At 33.9% G+C, this 26,066-nt stretch overlaps 2 protein-coding genes across 5 annotated transcripts in view; both read right to left on the reverse strand.

Moving 5' to 3' along the window:
• LOC105217161 (ras-related protein Rab-32) overlaps positions 1-7,505 on the reverse strand; it is a 32,572-nt gene extending 25,067 nt beyond the window's left edge. Inside the window, exons 1-2 of one of the 4 annotated variants that reach the window (XM_054234973.1) lie at positions 7,268-7,505; positions 4,786-6,009 (exon numbers count right to left, since the gene is read on the reverse strand). In XM_054234973.1, the coding sequence (XP_054090948.1) occupies positions 4,786-5,484 (699 nt within the window). In that variant the 5' untranslated portion in view covers positions 5,485-6,009; positions 7,268-7,505. Of the gene's footprint in view, positions 1-4,785; positions 6,010-7,127 lie in introns of all 4 variants that reach the window. The other 3 variants (XM_011192029.3, XM_029043434.2, XM_029043433.2) reach the window with 3 other exon arrangements.
• A 6,491-nt stretch (positions 7,506-13,996) lies between these two features.
• Positions 13,997-26,000, reverse strand: LOC105217162 (mitochondrial folate transporter/carrier). Its single transcript, XM_011192030.3, has 6 exons — positions 24,713-26,000; positions 18,629-18,782; positions 18,307-18,556; positions 18,127-18,240; positions 16,936-17,081; positions 13,997-14,634 (listed from the first exon to the last, which is right to left on the reverse strand). The coding sequence occupies exons 1-6, from the start codon at positions 24,864-24,866 to the stop codon at positions 14,499-14,501; spliced, it is 954 nt and encodes a 317-aa protein (XP_011190332.1). The 5' UTR covers positions 24,867-26,000; the 3' UTR covers positions 13,997-14,498.
• Positions 26,001-26,066: the final 66 nt, after the last annotated feature.

The following is a 26,066-nucleotide window of genomic DNA, read 5'->3' on the forward strand; positions in this document are numbered from 1 at the left end:
CCAACATATAAACAAAATTAACCTTACAAAATCCCCTAACATGTAACAAAACTAAACTCAAGTGATTCTTCAAAATATAAACAAATCCCACCCAAATATTATTGACCCAGACCAAAATGTAAACTAACACCTATAAAAAGTCAATGACCTCCGCAAAAATGTAAACAAACCCCGAACAAATGCCAATGACCTCGGCAAAAAATGTAAGCAAACACCTGCAAAGACCTCAGCCAAAATGTAAACAAATCCCCGACCAAAGGTCAATGACCTCTGCCCAAAAGGTAAACAAACCCCGGCCAAAGGTCAATGACTTTCCTCCAAATAGGTAAACAAACCCCTGTCAAAGGTCAATAACCTCCACCCAAAATGTAAACAAATCTATTGCCGAGGTCATTGACCTTTGACAGGGGGTTTGTTTACCTATTTGGAGGAAAGTCATTGACCTTTGGCCGGGGTTTGTTTACCTTTTTGTCCAAGGTCATGGACCTTTGACAGGGGTTTGTTAACCTTTTTGGTCGAGGTCATTGACCTTTGGTTATGGTTTGTTTACCTTTTGGGTAGAGGTCATTGACCTTTGGCCAGGGTTTGTTTACCTTTTGGGCAGAGGTCATTGACCTTTGGTCGGGGTTTATTTACATTTTGGCCGAGGTCATTGACTTTTTATAGGTGTTAGTTTACATTTTTGTCCAAGGTCATTGACCTTTGGTCGGGGTTTGTTTACATTTTTAGCTAGGTTATTCATTGAGCTTTGGCCGTGTTTTGGGAGAGGGGTTTGTTTACATTTTGGCCGAGGTAATTAAACTTTGACAGGGGCTTGTTTACATTTTGGTCTGGGACAATGATATTTGAGTTTAGTTTTGTTAGGTTAATTTGTGCGGTTAATTTTGTTTATATTTTGGGTGGATCTCGTGAAGTTTTGTTTATTTAAGGTTTGAGTGGACGTGGGGTCTGATATTTTTTTTATTTTTTCAGGATGTAAGACTTGGTCTTTATACTAGTGAAAAAGTAAGAAAAGTTAAAATTTTAGAAATTTAATGAAATTTGTGAAAATTTTGAAAATTAAAAAAAAAAATCATTAAAATTAAACTTAGTTTATTTCTTTAGTAGATTCTCTTACCTACCATTTGCTATAATTTTAACATTCATAGCATTAACTTCTACGGAGTTATGGGCAATGAAGCATAGAGATTGAAATTCCTTAAATTCATTACTAATGCACTTTTGAGTATTTTCATGAAGGGGAAAAAATGAATAAATTTTAATTTTTAAAAAATATAAGCAATGACCTTCATAACGCTGAAAATTTCATAAAAATATTCGAAAATTTTAATAATTATGAATTTTCTAAAAATATCGATTTCCCATTCATTGGGAACTATACCGTATATATCGGTTAATATGTGAGATATGATAGCAAAATTAAGTGAACGTTTACAATTGGATTAATTGTAGCTTGGTGGCAAAAAAAAGTTGAAATCGGTCCAAGAATTATGATAAACCTTATATATTATATATAATAAGTTTCTTTATTTTAGTGGACTCTATATCGATATATGGGTCAAATTGTGTGTTCCCTTAATAAAATTACTTAAATAAATTGCGAGTATAAAATTTTCGGTTACATCCGAACTTAGCCATTCCTTGTTTATTTATTTTTTTTTTTATAAAAATAATGATATAATTTTAGTAACATGGGAAGAGAGCTTGTATGTATTATATTACATACATATTTGCTTTGTACGAAGTAGAGAAAATTTCAGTGAAATTTGATATTCATTAAATATATTTGACTTTGCCAAAATATAAATATAAATGCTTGAGAAAGCTACACAATTATTTTTATTTTTTAATTTCTAAATTAATAGTTGAAAGCATGGAAGTTAAGGAAATTATATGTATGATAGTTTTTGATATCTATTAATAATATTCTAAAAGAAATTTTTATTTGAGGTCCCTTCTAGAATAAAAATCATCTTCTCGTTACTAATATATTCATGCATTCTTTATTAAGACCCGACCATTATATTAATAGGCCGACTATTCGGATAGCTAGGACCCTTATTTTAGGCAATCCAACACTTTAGGAATAAAATATTGGTCAAATCGTTAGATATTTGTAATATACTACGTATGTTTCACTATAGTGAAACATATACGCCGTTTTCGATTCACCGCTAATTGGTTCGCATTATTAGAGCTCTTTCTCAAATAAGTAAGTGTATGATACACCATGAACAGCAAATATTTCATATATGCACACAGTTTACCCCCAAATACGTAATGTCATTTCATTTGCTATGGCACACTTCACACGTCATTCGACCATTCATTGACGAACGCCATATGCCGGAACCAAGCGTTGGGAAATGTTGCGTGCGGGAATCGCAGACACGCATCCAACGTTGTACGCAACGAAGTGGAAAATTACGGGTATAGACGAGGTACCGCTGTGAGTCCACACATTTGTGTAGCATAAGCTTGGAAACAAGCAGGCATGGAACGCGAACTGCAGCAAATTATCGACAAACGAGCTGACAAATGAAGGCTAATGGGGTAGCGGAGGAGTTAACTTGCGGTGTGTGAATGAGTGGGCCGTAGGTAAACAAACAATGAGAAATGTGAATGAAACAAAATTGCTAAATGTAAACAGAGAGAATACAAACAAAAACATAAATTGTAAATAAATGCTGCTGAATAATAAAAGTGAAGACAGAGCCGGAGAATTGGTAGTTGGAAATTTAAGCCAAGGCGCGTTGTAAACAATTGCATAATTGGTGCAACACTACCAGAGCATAAATGAAACGTTGCCAACTGCACGTTACAACTAGCAACTGTTTTTAATTTAAATGCAAACAATGTCTGCGCGAAAATGGTGTCACCATAACTAGCATAGGCTATGTTGGCGAGCTGCGGATATAATTTTTAGTTTCGTTGTGGAATTTTGAACTTGAAAACTTCGATTTTACTAATTTCACTTTTACAACATATGAATATATGAAAGCTATGTATAACACCTTAATAAATCACTTACGACAACGTCAAGCGAAAACGATCATAGTCGAATCACGGTGAGCCGGCGCCAACGGTGGTCGAAAGGGGATTGACGGTCAGCAAGGTTTTACTATGTGTTTGGTGAGATTGACGGGCAATCGTCAACTATGAGCTGCTCACCTAAGGATTAACTCTTAATTCGGACCTGTATTTTCAACAAGTGAACCATCTGATGAGAGCAATCGCTCCGAAGGATCTGGCTTTGGCCAACAGAAGAGGAGTTATGTTGCATCTGGACAACGCCAACCCTCACACATCAAAAGTGACTCGCAAAGTAGTTGTTTTAAACTGCAGAGCGGATAAGCTTGCAAGGGGTGGGCCCTAGCAACATTGACGTCGGAGTGGAAGCGACTGGGTAATTGGTGGTCCAATTACGCTAGAGCGATGGACACACTGACTTCGGGTGAGCTCGCCAAACGCTGCACCAGCATCTGTACAAGGTCCTCTTGGTACGCGATGGACTGAACACGATACTTCCAGCTGCTGTCTCTCAGGAAGGTTCATCTCGCCGCAATCATTAGTGTGTTTACTGGGTATTGCCCAACAGGTACACTTGCGGTGAGATTGGGGATCAAACCAGACGCAAGTTCTCAAAACTGCTAAGGGAAGGCGAAGAGGAATCTTTCAAGCACTTCCTTCTTCAATGACCAGCTTTCGACAGACTAGGTTACCCAGGTTAAAACACCTCGGTTTGCACACCTTCGACGAACCCAGTAAAGTGCCTAGAATCGACATTAGCCAACTAAAGTACTTTGTAATAGCGTCCAAACACTTTGTCGTATCAAGAGCGCATTATCCGTTAGGATTAGCTCTCTAAGTACTGCCTACTACCCATTGGTCTAACCTAACAAGCATGTTACGGTATTTTGACCTCAAAATTTACTTTTAAATGTGCCGCATTTTATTTCATGATTTCCATAGCATTTTTGGAATTTTCGAGCTATGCAAGGAACAAAAATAATTGCAAACTTTCATATTTTAATATTGACATATTCATTTATTTAATTATTTTACGCAACGCCATAAATTGTCTCAAATAAACATTCCAACCGGTAGTTAGGTCGAACCACATCTTTTCTGCATTGTTTACGTTTACTTTCAAAACATTCCAAAAATGAGATAAATATAGACTATTTGAAATAAGTTTCATACTTATCAAGGCATTTGTGCCACAATTAAATTCGTAAAAATGTAACGGTTGAAAACAGCAACTGAGATTAGTCACAATCAACGTAACAGCTGATCAATTGACAAAACCAATTGTCAACTGTCAATAGATAGAAATTAATTCCACACAAAAGGCATGCTTTTGTTCAATTGTTTAAAAATAATAACAATACTACATGAGCTTATCGAAAATGCACACAGATACCTAAGTTATACAATAAAATTAAATAATATGTGTGAATACAATGCGATGAATCACCGGTATTTTGACTGGGAATCGCGATCCACATGCAAGTCATGTGTGAAAATTTATTTGTGTTGGCATTCTTTGGAATCTAATCAATGATCATTCGAGTTAGATATGAGCTGGTATTGATAAAGTCTGGCAATTAGATGTGTCATGCAGTAAGAATTGAAAGTTTTTGCCAGCATATAGTATATATGGAGATATCGACGCAGAGTTGACAGCAGTCAATTATGTGTCTACTCAAATAGATAACTTCCACAACTGATTACAGTGTTTTTAGAATATATGTATGTATTTAGATATTTCTATTTCAGACTCACCCCATTTCGTAACTGTCCGTTATTCCGATTGATATCGGTGCCATTATTTGGGCTAATTGCCGCACCGTTTGCCACGCCTACACTCATGCTGATCGCTTCCACAGCGTTATGATCGATTTTATGTTTCTGATTGGTTGTGTTCTGTTCACCACTAACACCCTGCTTTGCGTTTGGCCCCACTAAAACCTGTTGAGCATAGAATGGTTCCTCGGTGCGTAAGGAAAACGATTGTGCCAACGCAGCTGTTGGTGAATCGTTACACTGCTTTCTACCGAAGAGTGGTGATTGTTTCTTGCTGAGTGCACCCAATGCAGCTGCGTCTTTCTCCACCGATATGTGTTCCACAATCGCTGCTAAATGTTCTTTATGCTGTGTTTTCTCTTTTGCTAGTTCCACGGCGGTCGATGCGGAGACAATATCACTTTGAAAACGATCAAAACAGAATGGTGCTGTCTTAGTACAATTCAAGCAGGCGCATAACGGTGATATTGGAGTTGGAGTTTTCGAATCGCTCAAATCGAAGCTCTCGTCGTCTAAGGTGGATGGTTTATAAGGCGCCACTGGTGGCAATCTCGTCGGTCGATACGGTGAGGAGCATTCAGACGAAACACCGTGATGAATGCATATACAATCGGTTAGATGAATCGTGTGTGCTGGTCGTGAATGTACCGCTACGCTGCGTATTATCGCACTGGCCATGCATTGAAAAGGACGGAGCGTCGAATAAGTGTTCGCAAAACTGGTGCGAACTTGCGAGCGTAGGCGTTCGAAATACGTGGTTGCGGGTGTTTGGGGGACGGAGTCAGCGTTGACACGTGTGTCGGCGTACGCCTGGTTATCTTTGGACGGTAGTTATTATTGTTTCACTGCCAATTAACTCAATGATTCACACTTTGTTTTGTTGCTTGCAGTTATTTTTAGTATGAATTTATTGTTTTTCTCTCACAAACTTTACTTTTTGAGATTTTGTAAAAATTTTACATAAAATATTGGTATTTTTTTGTTATATTTCAATTTCTGTTATAAGTAAAAATTTATATTTTTTATTATTCACTTTTAGTACAGTGCAATGCGCTAGAACATTTATCAATCACTCATGTCTTTCAAGGTCAAAGTACTTTGTTATCTCCACGCTCTCTAGCTCGCTATCACAGTGCCTGCCATAAATGTTTTACTCTCATAGCGAACTCACAGTTCAATTCTATTATAAATGTCATAAATGTTCTGCAATTAAAAATGCAAAATAAATAAATATTTTATTATGCGTGGAAAGTAATGATAATAAAATCGATTAAAATCATTTTAAAAGAGAACAAAAATTATTAATTTGACTAATTTGAATTATTTAAGATGAAAATTCATTATTTAAATTTAGTTTCGACTTGAAATGCCATGAATATTTAGCAAAGCGTGATTCATGAAGTGAGTTTAGATATATTTTCATTTTTTAAATAAAAACAAAATAACAAAAAAGTACAAAAATCTTTTAAATTTAGTGAAAATTATATTTTGACGCTGTCGTGCCATATTTTCTAATTAAATAGATAGCATTACTAATTTATTACTCCTGCTTTTGGAAGCATACAAAATTTCTTTTTTTATAAAATTTTGGCATAAATCGGTTAAATTTTTTTGCAGTTGCCAATCACTGTTTAATTGAATTTGGCAAGACCTTCCAAAATTCGCATTGCTGCTGTTCGCAGACCATCTTCCGCAGAGTTTAATGAACTGAATTCAGCGGTTCGGTCACTTTTTGTTTATGCAAACGAAGAAAAGTTCTAAAAGCAGCAGCGAAAATCAACGCCAAAAACTGAATATGTTCAATTAGAAACAGTAACCGCAGAAAAAGTAAATACAATACATGCGAATAAATAAATGAAAATAAAAAATAATAAAAATCAGAATAAAAATCAACAAAAAAAAACAAAAAAAACCTGCAAAGCACGCAAATTTGTTTAAGTCAACAGAAATTATGCAAAACTGGTTCGAAGTATCACAACAGAAAGCAATTAAAAAGAAAAGCAAACAAACAATATAAAAACAAGTAGCAAAAGAACAAAAAAAAAATAGAGCAACTTCTCAGCTACTGGGCAGAGATATATTTTAGCGTAATGCTATGCAGTCGTTGGTAGAACTGTAAAGGCAACAACAAACTCAATTAAATTGCTCACGGTGCTTTTGCAAACGCCATTTTGGCTTTAAACTTTTCACTCAGCAAAGAATTGGCAAAGCATAATTGACATTTAACTACTTAAGAACACTATGAGGAAGCAAGGACTCCTTCGCTTACAAACATACAGACACTGTGACAGAAGTTCATCAAAACAAAAGCGAGTACTAACCAGCCTGATTCGATTTTTTTATATTTCGATTTACATAGTGTTTATGCCTCCAGCATTTGTTAGCTATCGCAAAAAACAGTTACACACTAGTATATTTAACACCCACAATTAAAGCAATTAACATATTAACTCTCAAGTACTTTTCTTTAGTAGACTACACTCCGAATGCGAGACCTAAAAGTTTTTAGTTGAATTTTTGAAAATAAGCGAAATGCATTTAAATCACTTCAAAACCCGGAAAATTGCATATTATTACATGCGTTTGTAAATAGTATACGTATAAACGATTTGAAAATATTTGAACCGAAAATCGCACAGCTGCGCCCACGTCCAGCCGCAGTTGTCTCACTTCGCTAACTAAATTCGGCAATGTAACAGCAACAGCGCTGCGTCAACGCGCGTCCACCAAGTCCAATGCAAGTAGAGCTAAATACATACAGCTGGTTAGCAGTGCCCAGCAACGTCGTCGAAAAGTCGAATTGCGCCAAACACGGTAGAGCAAACAGCAGAGACCGGCGGCGGCGGCCAGTCATCTGTCGTGGCAATGAGAGAGCAATCGGTCGGCCTGTGCTATGCACTGCGCCAGCGCCGACAACGGACGGGCTTGATAACGTGTATATAATAATAGTAACTTTGCTTTTGTCGCTATCATTTGCAACCGACCTCCTCGACCGTAAGCGTAAAAAAGCAGCAGAACAACAACAGCTGTGTTGTGTTTTTTGCAAAAAAATCTTAGTCATAGCCAAGTTGGAAATTGAAAGTGATTCAAGCTTTTGAGAAATTAGACTGGAATTCATAAGGATTAACCAATTAATACATATTCTCTAAGCTTTCCAACCTTTAATTCTGAAATAATTGTCTTTTCTGAAACTTAGTGCTAAATAATCTAGATAACATTATGGCATTATGCATATATGAGAAAGCCCCAAAACTATCTCCATGTAACACCGCTAGAACAACCAATGCGATTTTTTTAGGGTCTAGTATAAATGCTTTCAATTGAAATGTAAAGTCTTCTCTCGACGAAAACCAAATTCTACAAGTCCCTTATCATTCCCGATCTGTTTTATAGCGCAGAAGCGTGTACGATGTCAACATCCGATGAGTCGGCACTAGCAGTTTTCGAGAGAAAGGTTTGGACGAAAGCGCCCCAGCCTTGAAAGTGTTCGACCCGCTGGTGGTAGCCGAGGAAGACCTCCACTCCGTGGGAAAGACAAGGTTGAGAAGGACCTGGTAACACTTGGGATTCCCAACTGGTGTCAAACTGCCAAAAGGAGGAGCGATTGACGCACTGTTGTAAATTCGGCTATAACCGCGTAAGCGGTTCCTACACCAATGAAGAAGAAGCAGAAGTGTGAATGCTTTTCTTAATTTTAGCTTAGAAAGCTCTAGAGATCTCGCAGGATCAGTTGCCTGTTCATTTTCTCGATCGGATTCTATCGTAATCTTTGGTGGTTGCAATTGTTGTTGTAAACTCAGAGAACATTCTCCGTTACATATTGTGAAATGTTGTCGAGTTGTCAGTACTCAATCAGATGTAAATGCAAGACTGATTCCGACATAGTTTCGTCTATCGATTTTAAAGTATTAGTATTAATTGGGAAATATTTATGATATGTGCGTTGCTATACATATACGTTGAGAAAATAAATACATGTTTGCATAAAAATTTAACCCGAAACTGTTGCCGTTTTAATAAAATTCTTTATTAATCCTTTAAAATAGTCTACTGTTCTGTCAATATATACACCTTGATATATGCTGAAAGTCCTTTAGTTCTTTTAATGAGTTTATTATATGACCTCAATTGTCACAGGATCTGCTGCGGAATGTTTTGTTTTTGAGTAGCATTCTTCTTCATCTTTCTTCAGCTACTCCTTTGTACGAGATTAGTATATTCTCGTATAAACATAAACCAAAGTGATTTAGAGTCGATCCGCAAGCGCTGTTGAGAACCCCTTTCATCTCTCTAACATTACCACCATGATTTTACAGGTTCTCACGAAGCTTACTGAATCTGTTTGTGTCCCAAAAAAGTAGTTTTGCATGTATGTATTTCTGTCTTTTGAGATAAGGATGCCGAGGAAACTATTTGAGATTCATAGCGATTCCATTTAAGGGGAACATAAAAACAGTTAATTTTAAATTCAACTCGCATAACTGTAATTTCATCTGAAATGACACACAAAAGCACTCAAAGTTTTTCATTTTACAAAGAAGCGAAGCAAAGAGCAATTCTTTCTTAAAAAAAGTAAATAAATTTCCTTTTGGGTATTATCACGAACAATCAAACAATAGATTTATTTAAAGGTCTCCAAAAATTGTATTCGTCTCTTCAATTTGATATTTCGCCTTGGTCTTGGTATTACTGAGCGCATTAGCTGCACTAAATCCAACGTATTCTGCTTCGTCTGAGATGAAAGAGAATAAAAGACATCTAAGCAGACCAGCTGTACTATGCAGTGGCAACCGAAACTCAGCCCTTTCACTTTTCATGAGACTTGTACAATTAAAGCCGAAATTAAACAGCGGCATATTGCTTAATGTTAGAGACGGGTTTTATAGAAAAGAAGAAACAGTTATATATATACAGCTATTGTTATATTAGTAATTAAATATAAATACACAAGTAATCATAAATACATTCAATTATTAATATTCAAGTCAATAACTCACTCGACAATATAGACTTGTGTTAACCTCTAGAAGAGCAGGAAACGTCATATCTCATACGTCAAACGCCTATTTCAACGCTCTTTTTTTGACATTTGTTCTTGTCTATTTAACAGCTATTTGCTAAACGTTTTCATATTTAACAATATTTTACTAATAACTCTGTCCAGAGCGTTTTGCAGCTATTTCTCTTTATATTTTCTTTATATTTCACTATATATGTGCATATATACACATCTATATTTGTACAGTTGTGTGCGATAAATTCTCTCCGAATTCTCTATGTTTTATTTATCATTTTTGTGCATTGAATTTCAATTTGATAAGCAATGAACTGTAGCAACGAATGCAAAATACTAGAAATACAGCAAATACAGATGTGAGTGTAGAAAATGAAACACGATTTCTTACAACGTTTTCTCATTTTGTAATTAAAACCGATATACGAGTATATTGCCAGCTGAATAGTCTCATATTAGTTACACGTTCAAAAACGCAGTAAGATAGCATTTCTATTTGCATATACTATATATAGTAACTAGTTGTTGTTATAAATAAATAGTTCTCAGTATTTACCCCTATTATTTATGGAGTCTAGCACGAGGCAAATACTATAAATATGCATTATGCATTACAAGCGACTAATTACTGTCGGTCACTGAGTCTAGTTCACTGTATTAGGTATTATCGTGTTATAGTCAATAAGGTATATGCACTTGCATTTGTTGTAATTATAAACAATGCCGTTGAAATGATGGAAAAGTTGTAGTCCGAATGCTCTCACACATTAGATTAGATTTATATATTACTAACTAAAATATTATCTCGTTTCTAAATTTTGTTTTTTATTATAATTATTTGTATTAAAGTCTATTAAATACATTTTACGGATTATGTTAGGTTAAGGGGTAGATCTCCGCAACTGCAGAGAATCTTACTTGGACAGATTCGACTGCCCATTGTAGTATCCGCTGTCGGATAGAGCAAAACGCTTGGACTCTATTATAAAGTTCTTAAGTCGGCTATTGTCAATTCCAGTTAGTACACTGGGTTCGCCGAAGATGTCTCTACCGATGTACTTTAACCTAAGTCTGGCGAATGCTGAATGTGAAGGAGAAAATGCTTGGATGATTCTTCTTTGCCTTCCTCCAATCAGCTTTAGCAACTACCGTTTGGCTTGATCCCCAAATTCGCCGCATGTGTGCCTATTGGACAATGACTTGTAAGTACACCAATGATTGACGAGAGATGAACTTTACGAAACGACAGCAGCTAGAAGGACCTTTTTCGATTCACTGCAGGCCAGAAAGACCTTGCTACTGCACAGATGCTGGTTGTTTTCCAGCGTTTGTCAAGCTCACTCGAAGTCAGTGAATCCAGCGCTCTTTTTTTACGCGTAGTATTCGAAATAGGTTGTTGTTGTTGTAGGATACATTTCGAAATTCTCTTAAATCTTATGAAATTTAAAATCATTACTTAGATTTATCGTTTCAACTTTTATGGTTAAGCATTCAAGCTTAAAGTTCTTTATTCACAAAGGCTCCAAATCAAATTTTGGCTTTTTCATTTGAGAGTTTTTCGGTGGACAATTTGCCATGGCGTGTTTTGAATCCACAACTCGCTGAATAGTATTCAAGAACATAAAGTATCTTGAAAGCAGCGTATCTCATATTTGAAATCATGTACTACCCATAATTAACAAATATTTGAGAGGGTATTCTGGCGTAGAAATAAAAAAAAATTGATTTTTTATTTAAAAGTTTAACTATATAAGAATATGAATGCCCACAAAAGGATTTTTCAAAATTCAAATTATTTTCGGAGATAAGGATATTTTCCTGGCGTGGCATCCAATCTGACTTGGCTTGACGTGACACTTTAAACAGGTTTTTGTCGAAACTGCCTTTCTTAAAATAATACCCACGAATTCTCAAGTTCTCTTGGACCCTTTAATTTTGTCTGCTTTATAGACGTTCTTATCGCTGGAACTATATTTAGGGATTGGGGATCCGAATTTTCAAGTTCTGTTTGGTCGATTGATTTTGGAGAATCTTCTTTATAGATGATTCTATCGCAGGAACTATCCATTCCCCAATCCTCAGATTTCAATTTTTACCATTTTTTTTAATTCGAAAATGTCAAATATGTAGATATAATAGAATTTGCGAAAATCGCGATTTTGTGGATTTTTTCAACTTTTTCGTAGTTCCAGCCATTGCAACATTATTCTAAATTAATAATTTTTTTTAAATATATGAATTTTAAAAAATATCACTCATACGCTTCGTATAACCACACCTTAAAGTGGATCATTGTTATACCCGCCTATGAACACAATAATCTAGATAAGATTTGCAACTATTAAAATAAAGACCTGCTCGCCATCCAATTAATGCACATTACTTACCCGCTGTCAATTGTTTCAACGTTCCCATACTGGCAGTAAATCTGTATGTAGGTCTGTATGTAAGTAAATAAATAATTGAATATGCACACTTTTAACAATGAGCGCACAAGTTGCTTTTAATTCACGTTGCACTTAGAGCCGTTGCAAAATCTGGAGTTGTGTAACAACTTTTACACCGACAATTACTTTGTTTTACTATTTATTTATTTACTCAGTTTTTGTTGTGTTTTGCATCTTGCTTTGCGCTTACTTCACTGTTTTTTATCAACATCTTAACGTGCATTTAGTCTCAAATTATGTAGTTGTGGCGGCGTGATAATCAAAATGAAAGTAAAACTCCATTTATTACTGTCAAATAGAGCGGCGCTTTGCATGTTGCACTCTGTTACATTGCTAGCCATCTAACAATTCACCGGAAGGTGATCGACTTGGCGTTGTGTGCAGAAAATCCATATGCAGTTATCAAAAGTAAAACACAATCAATGTCGCTCACACTGAACTGGTTTGGATAGTCGGCGTGTGGAGGCCTTGACATGCCATTCAATAATTTACTTTGATTGCTCTTAGAGTGAATCATCTGTGTGTTTAAAAATTAAATTAGTTGTTCGGGGTTTTGAGCATGTGAGGAGTTTATTTCAAAGTAAATAAATCTGTATAACGGATTTTTTAAAGACTACAAGTAACAAAAGTCATGAAATATATTCGATATCGGCAGTTATTCCAAAAATCGAAGCCATAAATAGTTTTTCTTTCACAATTCCGACTGTTATCTTTGTAATACTCCCGGCAATCGCAACCTAACTTCAAGGCAACTCTCCTTATTGACAATACGACCTTGAAGTAAGAGTTCTGTATGCAATGCACCATGGCAAGCTAAGGAAACTTTCGAACTTTTGGCATGTACATCTTCTCTGAGTTCCACATTACAGTTAGGCTTTAATTTCGACAGTATAACCATATACAGATTATTGGCAAGAACCTTCCCTACTATTTTCTTCATTTTTCTCTAAGAGTTGAATTACTGGGGTCGTCTGCCCGACACACTAAATATTTCTAACCTGTTTTGCCGCTCACGCGCAACCAAAAGGTGTTGAAACTTTAAAGATGTGATCGTGACGAGTTTATCAATATTTTTTGTAAAGTTTTGTGTGACCTAAAATCAAAAATATGTTCCTAAATATGGACCGAAATTCAATTGACTTGATTTGCTTGAGAAAATAAGGTCCATTCGGCTCGTTAGTTGAAGATTTTTTATAACATCACTGCCAACTTGGTGAATTTTTACAAAAAAAAATTTAGAGACCAACAATAATTACAACATTTGTATTAAAGACACGAAAATATTGTACATGTGGTTAGGAAACACGTTCTCTAGTATTGAGATACCATTACAAATCTAATAACTTATGCAGCTAACACATAACCTGTTAGTTAAATCGAATAACTCTGCTTATGCAGCTAACACATAACCTGTTAGACAATCGATATTTAAACACGTATTTAAATTTGATTTACTAGTAATTTAAATACTCCGAATACTCAGAATATTGACGAAAAAGAGAGATATTCAAGCCTACATGTAGGCGTTATGCCATTAACATAATACGAATATAACATACTTTTAGGCGCAGCCAAATTGTGTAGACACACGCAAGCCAACAACAACAAAAATATAAATATGTATGTATATCAATTGATCAAGAGTCCGCAGCGCGCCAACATGTCTATAGAGATGTAAACCTAATACTTACGTATGCTGAAAGAGAGCGAGAGCTAAGCAGAACACAAATTTGTTTTTCGTTGTATCACATTTCAAAGCATTTGCCTTTATTTCACAAGTAAAATTTAACACTTACGTGAAGTTTGATAAACACAAATTATAACAAGTGTTTCTTAAAATTAGTAGAAGGAAAGGGATTTTTTGAAGTTTGACCATCGCCGAGTTTGATAGGTTAAATAGCATACCCGATAGACAATTATACCAATTGTGCGTAGCATTATCTTACAGAGGCAAGGAAGAAAGGTGTTTAGGTGCTGAAAACACGCATAAAACGCAGGCCAATTGAAAGTTTATAATATTTTTATACATAGAGCACGATAGTAGTAACTAATTATGGCATAATTATATTAAAATTATAGTGACTTGCTTAATTAGTGCATATTATTAAGTAATAATAAAGTATAACTAAAAACTTATACAGAAGACGTTATAAAGCTACATATTTCAATTGAAGGAATTTTGTTTATTTTTGGCTATGTTAATCACTTTGTTGAACGTTTGATTGGCGTCCTCATGCTTTGTTCTTCGACCTTTGTAACAAATAGTGCGAAACATTCTCATACATAACGAACGTGATCATCGTCGCCGGCAGCACACGCGTCAAACTGGCCTGTATACCCTTGTAGAAACCGACGGCGCCTTCATATCTGCAATTAGTTTTTGGTTGGGGCGAAAAGAAAAGATAAAATGCGAAGATTAATTAATTAATGGTGTACAAAGACGCTTACCTCCAACACGTACGTGCAAGTATTTTAAATACGACTTTTTCATTCAATTAGCAAATAGATTCTGCAAAACTGTTACAAGACTTACTTTATAATGGTTTACATATGTGTAGTGAAAATTTCAACTTTAAATTATTTACCACAATTGCAGATATGTTAAGATTTAAGCACGTGCACACTACTTACTTTGTTTCGTGAGCTGCTTACATTTTACATTTTTTTTTTTTAATTTTGGGTGGAGGAAGCGGCGCGGTAAGTTTGGGTATGTGACCAAAAGCATGTTATAGGCGCTAAACAAGTCCGATCACACACGCGCAACTCACTGCAGGCGTAATAGAGACGAGGATGGGCACCACTATGTTTGGATAATCAGCTTAAAAAATTGCCGTTATTTATGCTTTAAGTTAATAAGACCTTTTTTAAACGCTTCAAGTATGTGTTTCAACAACTTGATGGATATGATTATGCTTTCATAAAAGCTTTCTTTTTAATATTTTCATTTTTTTTTCATTTGTAATAGAGCATTACATATTTCTTTACATAAAAAGTTATGAAGAATCTTTTTGCCAAATGAATTAATAATAACTTACAAACTATTGTCTCAAACATATTTTTAGTTTTTTTTTTTGCTTATGATAAACTTAAATAAGTGGATTTTCAGCCAATTGAAAGTGTTATACGGCTTGTTTACTTTTATTGTGCAAGTTATATTCATATTTTGTTTGTTTCTTATAAATTTTTTTTTGAGAACTCGTTTAAGTGTGCATATATATTACGCAAACATGTAGTTAAAGTCAATAGCTTATATAAATGTATGTATATATTATGATACTGCAGCTTACGGACCATAAGTTCCAACAACACTTACATAAGTTATGCCTATTTTATAAACGAAAATACGAAATTCCATGACTGAAGTTCTTTATTGCCAAGCAATATAGTATGTACATAATTTAAATAACCTAAACCTGTTGCTTGACGTTTCTTTTTTCATATATTTGCTTTCATGTTTCTCATACGTCAACTACAAGCCAATTCATTTCATATAACTATTCAAGAATACGAAAATTTGTATCACATTTGACGACAACATACAATTTCTTTCGATGTGAATCTTATAAAAAAAATAGATGCCGTTTCATTTTACTAAATTTACAAAATTTTAAAATATACTATTTCGATTTTATTAAATTAGTAAATGGGTCTAGACTAAATTAAGTTGTACAGATTGGCGGTTTGCATGATGAGAAGTTTAAATTATGATATTTGTTTTTGTTTTTTTTTTTTTCTTTTTTGTATGCCAACATGGAGAGAAGACTTATGGACTAATTGTCTATAGTAAGTTTCTCTACAAGCTATTGGAATTTTTAACTTAAATGTATTTGAAATAAACAATTACATAAGTAGAGAGTGTAAAAGGAGCACTTAAACAAAAAAAGAAAAACTTAAAAAAAAATTAAAAAATATTAATTTAAATAAAAATTATTAAAATTAATACAAAAAAACTTAAATTCACTACAAACAAAAAACAAAATAAATTAAGTTTTAAACGCAGCAGTCGCTTTTTCTTGTGCGCTACACAAAATGCATTAGAAATAAACAAAAGTGTTATTATTATCAAAATCAACTTCTATTAATTTTACTGCACAGTGCTAGGCGTGGATTTAACGCTACAAAAGCACTTTTTTCCGTTAACACGCTTTCCAATTAAGTCAATAAATAAACTATGCGCTTCACCGCTGCCATTAAATTGCAAATCTTACGTTACTTACAGCTACATATAAGCCGACGTCATATTCTTATTTTCTGCCCTTTTTTCATTAGCGTATTCAATACTATATATATTAAGCAAATATTTAGACATATTTCTAATTAAAATGCTGCAAGTAGTTTATATATCTATAGTGGAAAAATTTGTTTGAATATTCGATTTTTTTGTTTTTCAATTTATATGCGCATAGGTTTCTTTTGTTTGCTTGTTTTTTGTTTCAGTAAAGTTTTTGTTCTACTTAATGGAAAATCGCTGCAGACCTCAATCTTACTTGAAATACTCGCTAACTAGCTTGCGTGCTTTCGCTCTCTTCACTTCACTTAATTTTATGTTTGTATGTATGCTTTTAGTTGGTCAATTTCTCCCAAATAAGCATGACCATACAAATATTCGGTGTGACATGTACTAAATATGGTGCTAGGCCTTTATAAAAACCACGCATACGTTCGTACCTCCATGTTTGCTTAATGCAATCCCATGAGCTCGTATAGTTAAGATGATGATCCTGCATGCGTGCACGTATCACCTGGTAGGGATATGTGGCTGCAGCGGCGATAAGCTTCGATATAGCAGCGAATGCCAAATACTCCGAAGTGGCCTGCAAAAGAAAAGATATCGGGGAAATATACGTGAAATTCAATTCATAAACTGTTATGAAATTTTTAATTATAACCTAAAATTATAAATTATATAAAAAAATAATAGCCTTATTTTGTGGATTTGAAGATTCATTATAAGAGCTCGCTCTCTCTACACCTTGTTTCAACATCTGTTATGCATATTTTAATTATAACCTAAAAATACAACTTTTATGAAAAAATATGTTTCGCTTTGACCCTTTCGTTCTCTTCGTTTGTTATTTTTTTGCTAATTTATAAATTCATTACAAAAGCTCAATCCCCCCTCCCCCCCAAAAAGTGTATCGCTTTCGGCCTTTTTGTTCCCTTTACCCCTGCTTCATTTTGTGGATTTATAAATTCATTACAAAAACACACTCTCCCCTTACTCCTGTTGCCGTTTACTGTTACCTGTAACAGTTTAATTAAATCGCTTGTGAAAAGCAACACTTGTTCTGCAGCAACAACAACAACACAAAATCACAATAAGCTAAATTTATTGCCATGTTTTTCGGCCGAAAGTAATTAAGAAAAAAGTGCAATGTACGAAGAACGCTTTGTCGCATATTGACACCGTGTTATCATTTATTTGATAAAGATAACCAATGAGCGAAGAACAAACAATAATTTTTTTGTTCGAAAAAGTCGCGCGACATAAAAGTATATTTCAAAGTCAAACACTCTTTATATACATATCGTATATTATATTGTATTATTTGGCTGATGGCCAAAAGAAAAACTAGCGGGTGATACATTTTAAGAATGAAGAGCGGAAAATGCGCGTGTGGACATGAGCAAATCATGTGATTGTTGTGCGGGTGTTGCAAATAATTATGTACCTTATATAGGCGAAGGATAGACAAAATGGCAAGCTAACTTGACAATATGTATAGTATTACGTTAGGCAAAGAAAGTGAAATGAGAGTAGGTTAAAGATATGTTTTTTTTTTGCACAAAGAAAAGAAATGTTGCTAAAAAATTTCACTGAATACTCAAAATAATTTGTTTATGTTTTAGTTTACTCACCAATTTCGTATCGATCGGCAATTTTCGGTACGTATTATAATAGTTCTTCATCTCCTCATAGGTCATGAATTGCAAAGCACCATGCGATACGCCAAGTATGCCGGGAACAAAGCCCTGAAAAATGAACACAAACATTATTAGTATTCTATTAATAGTAAAAAAATTGTCTTCTAAACTTACCCTGTACAAACCACGTACACCCTCCTTGCGGTAGATCTGCGCCAGCGCATCTACCATACCGCGATATTCCGTGGATTTGCTCGCAGACTCAGCGCCATATTGTAAGCACAAACGGGTCTTCACCACCCAAATGGGATTTGTCAGTATCAGCGTGAGCACACCAGACTCAGCAGCGGCCAACATGTGCAATGTCGGACCCAATGGCTGTGCCGTATTGCCACCCTGAATGAAGGTCTTAATTGTGTTGTAGCTGTATGAAAAAAATAGTAAAAACAAATTAATTAATTTTATAATCAAGGGTTTATGTTATTCTCATACTTACAACATGAAATAAAGACCCCATGAGGAACCTGAACCCCAGATATTGGGTGTGACACCCTTGTACAGACCGCGGAAGCCTTCCTGTCGGAAAATGGTCGAGAATGCGCTGCTCAGACTGCTATATTGTGGTACTGTGGTTGTACGTCCATCATTCACTGCAAAATTGAAGAGAGAAAATTATTAGTTTTTTTTTCATTTCTTATTCTGTAAAGTTTTTATGGGTCTAGTGTTGTGAAACATAAAAAAACGCGAAATGTGTTTTAGTTGATTGTACAATTTAACAGCGAACGTGTAATGTGATCATGGTCTGTTGGCATTGACGTCAGTAGGCTTGCTGTTTTACATGCTGACGCTAAATTTGTATTAACGTGTTTGTGCTACTGAGATTTTTTTTATTAAAATGTATTAAAAAAAAAAACAATTGCTTGCTCATAGCACATTATTGGGAAATTATTTCAAATTTTTAAAATAATTGCATTAAAGCTTATTTCTTTTCAACCAAATAATATACGGCAAATTTATAGTGCAAGCAAGAAAAGACCAAGAATTCTTCAAATTTGCACCCCACATAGTAACAATGTTTTCGAAAATATTTGCCAAAATATATTTTGCTGAAGAAAATACAAAATATAAAACAAATATAAATATGTATGATGTCCCTCTGTGTATGTAAAAAGTTAATATGTTTATACATATATTCTTTAATCACATCACAAATAACTACGTCAATAAATTTTTTGTTGTTACCACAGACGAGCCTCTTGCGCATTTGAGCTACAGATAGTCCGTGCGTTAAAAAAAACAGAAGGACAAAAAATATGTTTACATATATGGCAATATATCAAGACACAGAGTGAAGTGTTTTTTTTAAGAAAATACATGCATGTAAAAAAATATAGCAGCATTTATAATAAAATTAATTTGCATTTGTAAAACAACATAAGTTGATATTAAGCAGTATCTAACTTTCACTTGTAAATAAGTACAAAAACGCTTATCACCGTAATACGAATTTGTTTTTCGAAGCAAAAATTTTTTGATACCTCTTGCTTGCTCACGTCCGTAACCCTTGGCCCATTGTCGTATATGGGACAATAACAAAATAAATAATTAACACGAAAACATCAGATATTTTTTTATAAACGCAACCTACTATCGCTTAGTAGCAAATTATAGATGCTAAATACCCATCACCTCTGTTGCTCCCCAAAGAAAACGAATAAAAATACATTTATTCATATTTTTTTTTTTATATTGCAACAATTAATAGCTGTTATCGCACGACGGGGAACGGGATCACTCATATTTATAAAAAACGCTTATCACAATTGCGATATATGCATATTTTTAGCTATTTTCAGGCACAGCAACGGGCGAAATTTTCGCAGTGATTTAGAAAACATTATTTATTCTAATATATTTGAAGTACATATATTTAGTTATAAATTTAGCGGCGTGTGAACGAACATATTTGCACATTTAATAACAACTTTATTTGAGTAACGCAAATACACACATATTTTTTATTTGTGCAATTAGTTAGCAATTAGATAAGGCTTAACAATTTTCGCGAAAACAGTTATAATAGATTATATTTTCGTTATCATAGCACACGTAAATGTACGTGGCCAAAAAACAAAATAAAAAAAGTTAAGTGTTGACAAAATTTAGAAATGAAATGAAAATAACACTACCAAAAACTCAATTCAGCATGAGCAAAACAACTTTAGAGCTACGCTGTACAGTCTGTATAGCTGTTTCTTAGTTGTTTTCGAAGCATTTGACTAAAAACTGGCTACATATATGTATGTATACTATGAATGTGCTCAAAAAAGGGGGCTCGTCGCTGGCACGTTTACGCACACAATACATAATGTTTTCGCAACAGAATTTATTTTTAGACATTACAATTCGATTAGCCGATTCGCACTGCTACAAGTTGCTTACGTAAGTAGTTAATAGCTTCACTATTAGTATAATTACTTTCAAATAATTTTAATTTAAATTAATGGAAAATTACAATATATTTTTTTTTAAGTAATGGAAAATTGCGATAATCACTTAGTTATGAATATTACTTTAAGATAATATTTGACTTTCGGTGCACTCATTAGCTAAAACTGCAGTCATTTAGTTAGCAACCAGTTTTACAGGTGATTTTACGGCCTTGAGCTGGGCTTGTAGCCACCAAATGAACACGCGCATAGATTCTAGTGAGTCTATGTGTACAAAACCAGTTTATTTTTCATGTCTACATTTACAAAATAGATTAAAAAATTTAAAATAAAGATGTAGTACTACTACTAACAGTATGTAGTACTATACTAATGCATATGCAACACATAAACACAACCGTGTTGACTTATATGGAGAATTCAAAATCCACATTTGAAGGTCTTTTCAAGCAAATCAATAATGATAATTCAATTTATTATTATTTTATGTTAAAATTATTACTATTTTATATTAAAATAATATATAATAAATAACTAAACTCCCAAATATTAACATCTTTTAAGCTCTTTAGTTTTGTCTTTATGTTATAGTCGTTAGTTTATATTCGTTACTACAATAAAACTAACGAATAAAAACAGAAAGCGTATGTAAATAGTAAAAGTGAAGCAAAAATTAAACCAAGCACAAAAAAAAAACCTCAATCAATGTGCATTATACACGTCAATAGGTTGACAACATTTTTCAATGTAAGTTAACAACCTACTAAACAACATAGCATTAGAGCAACAACAGTCAGGAAATAAGTGCGTGCATCAATAAGTATAAAGAGAAAAAGAAACTACACATATAAGTGTCGAAACAAAACGTTATTCAGGTTTCCAGTTGCATTTCGAAGTTTTACTTTTGCACTGCTGCCAGATGACTCATGCAATTCAACAGCTCATAGCGCCAATACTCCAATACTAACTGGCGTGTTGGTGCGCCAAAAAGAGCGAGGTAAACGAAGCAAATGTTTACGAACCCTGGGCAAAATCACTTGAAAGCGCTTAGCAACACGCCAACATGCGCGATCACTCATCAACATACATACAGCGTATAGGCGAAGCAAAAATTTCAAATAGACGGGCGCGTATACTACAAAGAACGTATCAAATAAATAAACATTGATGTATGAAGGTATATTGGTGGTGAAAAAATGCATACACGGACGGGGGTTTCTGTTTTAGTAGTAGTCATACGAGTTTTTTTATATTTTTATTGTTTTAACTTTTTCCATGTATCCAACGCTTTCGCATTGCCTGCCTGACTGTGTTTGTTGTGTGAATAGTGAATGGTATAACGTCAGTGCTGAAATCACGTGATGTATAAATGTACATATAAACAAATCGTATGCACATACATACATAAATAAAATGTTTGTAGTCATATAGAAATTAGGCAGAAAACCATAGAGTATAAATAAAAATTTTTATAAGGAATATGTTTATTATTTTTCGAGAAATTTCATTTCAAGAATTTTTTTTCATTATTCTTATTAAGCAACTGATAATAAACAAGCTCGAAACTCTTTGTTACTGGCAGCGTATTCCCCCAGCAATGCATGAACTTGTGTTTAATGACTCTAAACAAAATACAATAACAAATAAATTGTGTATATGCTGCACACACAAGGAACTAGATCACAATTAGAAATTTCTCAAGAATGTCGTTACTGAAACTATGGCACGTTTCACAATGGCATGATGCACACACATATGTATGCATGTGTGTATGTATGAAATATATAAAACTTACACGTTTATGCATTGTACAGCTGAGAAAAAGATTTTATAGTATTTTTCGCCCTCAAATATACTACATTAACAAATATGAAAAAGAAATATTCAAAAAGAATAGCTCAAACAAATATTCGATTTAAAAAATTTGTAAATTAAATATACAAAGCCAATTTGAAACTAGTAGTTGGACTGTAGTAACAATTTTCCGGTTAAATGTGGTATTTACAAATTAATTTAAATAATAACAAACAAAAAATAATACTAGACGTAACTAGACCAGTTGCAAAAGCAGAACATGGAATGATACCGGCCAGATTGCCATTGAAATGAATCAGCAATCACTTCCTATATTAAACATGCATTATTATAGAGCGAAACAGCAACGCAACTTTGGCATCAGGGTTATTTGTTTGAACAGGACGCTGCACCGGTTGTACACAAATGCTTCAAGTGAATTACATATTATTATTGTTTACCGATTCTTAACGGAAGTAGATGTAGCAAATGAGTACAATGTAAACAATAATACGGTATGTACACACTGTTTGAAGTGTCTGGATAGCTTAATAACTTTTGCTATCGCCAGCTTTAAAAGCAATTCGCCAAAGTTAATAACAAGTATGTGTTTGTGTATTTATATATTTACATAAAACTGTAACGCTGATATCATGCTACTAAAGACGCACGCTTATGTTGTTAACTAATTTTTCGTTTCAAAAACAAAAACGTGGAAATAACGACTGACGTCAACCGACAAAAGTTAATCAACAATAACACGATAAGCTGAACCATTTCGTTCCAGTGAAAATGATGATGATGATCGTAGTTATAAAAGAAGAAAAACACGTACATATTTAGCAAAAATATTGATGAGACTGCGATCAGCTGGTGTAAGACGATAATATCAATTATCAGCATAAGCCGATTTGTAATAATAAATAAAATTATCATAATAAATTAATTTTCATATCCATTTAAATGGGTTGCGGAAAGCGGTAAACAACATTATTGATCAACAACAACAAGTCTTCAATACAAAATAAGGCAAAACAACATTTATAAACGGAGCGATAATAGCATTTAACAATGAATTAGTAATAAACAATTTAAACAAAAACAAGTCGAATCAGAAGCTAATACTCCTTTCCTGTTCTATGTGCAAATGGGTTAATACTTCTATTCTTTTCAGTGTGCGCATTTGTTGTTTCTTCAATTCTTTCACCGAAGGCCATCGTTATTATTGTGATTTTTCTAAATATTGAAGCTATTTAGCAAAGCGACTCATTGCAGCTTTATTTATTCTTAAAATATTTATTCTATTAAATCGTGAATCATATAAATTCAACATGAATTGTATTTTCTTTCGATTATCATTTTGTAATATTAAAGTGAAACTAGCTGACCATGGTGAAGTCAACGGAAAAAACCATTCACACTTCAAGTCTGACATTTATGTATGCACATATGTACGTACGAAAGTACACAAGCCGGCTTTATGCGAATTGTAACCATTCCCAAACAATAAGAGTCTCAACGACCGCGCGTGTATGAAATTAAATACTATATACACGCTAAAATGTTTGCCTTGATGTCTGCAATAATTTTGCGATAGCTTTGGTTACGATTATCCGCCATTTGTTTGCTTTATAAACATCCATTGTTGACGTTTTAAATTAATTCTGCTATATTATAGTGTTATATTTATTTTATTCTACTATATGTATAGTTTGGGAAAAATTCCACTTTCCTATGAGCTCTTATCACGTTCCAGACTCGTGCGAACGCACAGTTTCAAGTCATTGAGCTGTGGGTGATTGTTACTACGTAGAGCTATTGAATACCTACTATAGGAAACATATGGAGGCACATATATAACAACTGAACATTGTACCATGTTTAAAATATAAACATAATAGGCAAAATAGCGATAAAGTTGTTTCCAGACATCGATGATTATTATTCAAATTTTAATTGGTATGACTTAATTGATTTCAAATATTTTGCGTCGTTAGTCGAATCACTTAAATGGGTGATGACTATAGCACGCGTTCTTAAAGATGTTTTATCAACACGCGAAACATTAACCCACGCCACCGCCGCTATCAAACACAAACAAGGGAAATGAATATTTAACAAGTCAATAAAAATTCATAGACTGTGATAATTATTCAAGTATTTGTAAAATTAATACCTTGTGGGACATTTTTTAGTGCCAACGAAATATTGATTTTTTTATAAGTTTGGAATTTTTGATTTTCATAAAATACCGTACATTTTATTATTAATATTTCCAAATTGTATGTTATTTACAATATGTCTATTTATATTCACATAAAGTATCTGAAACTTACCAGCAAAGCGAATCTTTATCAAGTCCAATGGATGTAATATTAGCGTCGATGTTACGCCACCCGAAATGCCAGCCACTAAATGCTCATATTTTACATGCGAAGATAAATTCAGTTTCCCTCCAAATTTGGTAGACTTTGTGTTCATGGCAGCCATTTCTGCAGAATCCTTTTTATCTTCCTGTTCCTTCGACGAAATTGTTGTTGATTTTCTCTTGTTGTCGGTAATTTTTGACGATTTCGTGTCCAATTGGACACTCGTATATCGATTATATACAAACTGTGTATATGAATCCTTTTATCTTTCAAATCGACTACTCGAACTGCAGCTCTCCTTTGTGCTCGCGATAGTTTGTTTATTACCTTTTTAAATAATTGCTAAGTTCCTTAATGCAGTTTATAACTGTGCTATAATTTTCATACGTTCAGCAAATCAATTATTTTCCATTCACTCAATCCAATAATTCTAATGTTGATTTATCGCTTAGTTTTATATCAAAAATTTCATAGCTCTTTGGCGAATGTGCTGTTCCCGCAGCAATTTTTTAGTTTCTAATTGTAATGAGTGTCAAACTATATAATAGATACTATTTTATATACGTATTCTAATTTGTGTTTGATCAAAGGAACTCCTTATTCACTGTGCGTAACTGCTCCGCTAAGCTGCTCGATTCAGTTCTGGCACTGGTTTCGTCTTTTTTATTAACTAAAAAGCTCCCGTTTTCGCCTTTCAGTGTTATAGTTAATGTTCTTGTAAAATGACTGCTAAACATCTTCCCGTGAAGTAAATAATTGCTGCAATTCTTTTTAGTTCAATATGTATATGAAAAATTCTGCTTATGAATCGTTTTCTTTGCTCACGACTGTATATTGTGTTCGGCTCTGTCTCTGTATTGATGATGAAATTTCATCGACCCGTTAGCTCAGTCGTGAAAAAATTCAACAAATCGTCAATGATTTGTATTTAATATAAATTGCTCAAAATCTCATGTATACTGCTGAATTCCATTCCTTTTTGCATTTTCTAGTGTTATTTAAAAATTAAATTATGTAATTCTCCACAGTATGTTTTGCAATTTTTCGGTTGAACTCAGAATTGTTATTTCCTATCTGTTGTACGTTGTTGCATTGATTTTCCTCACTTGTTGTTTGTTTACACTTCAGTTAAGTTGTATATTATATTTTTACTGAAACTCTTTTTTTATATTTAGCTTGCGAATATTCAAGAATTTTTCACACTATAAATTTTCTAAACTGTACTCAGCAAATGTCAAAATGTGACTGCTGTAATCATTGACAGCGCACAATAATATCGGTTGGCATCGCAAGATGCCAAAACCGGTTTCCCTGATTTGGG

The sequence above is a fragment of the Zeugodacus cucurbitae genome, chromosome 6 (assembly GCF_028554725.1).
Source record: "Zeugodacus cucurbitae isolate PBARC_wt_2022May chromosome 6, idZeuCucr1.2, whole genome shotgun sequence".
NCBI classification, from domain to species: Eukaryota; Metazoa; Arthropoda; class Insecta; order Diptera; family Tephritidae; genus Zeugodacus; species Zeugodacus cucurbitae.

What these genes read in the sequence shown, in the direction of transcription:
- LOC105217162 (XM_011192030.3), bottom strand. Translation starts at nt 24,866, where the DNA reads ATGGCTGCCATGAACACAAAGTCTACCAAATTTGGAGGGAAACTGAAT. An exon ending in GATAAAGATTCGCTTTGCTG is followed by an intron (nt 18,783 to 24,712) that starts GTAAGTTTCAGA and finishes TCAATTTTGCAG; the next exon opens with TGAATGATGGACGTACAACC. An exon ending in TGCCGATCGATACGAAATTG is followed by an intron (nt 17,082 to 18,126) that starts GTGAGTAAACTA and finishes TTTCTTTTGCAG; the next exon opens with GCCACTTCGGAGTATTTGGC.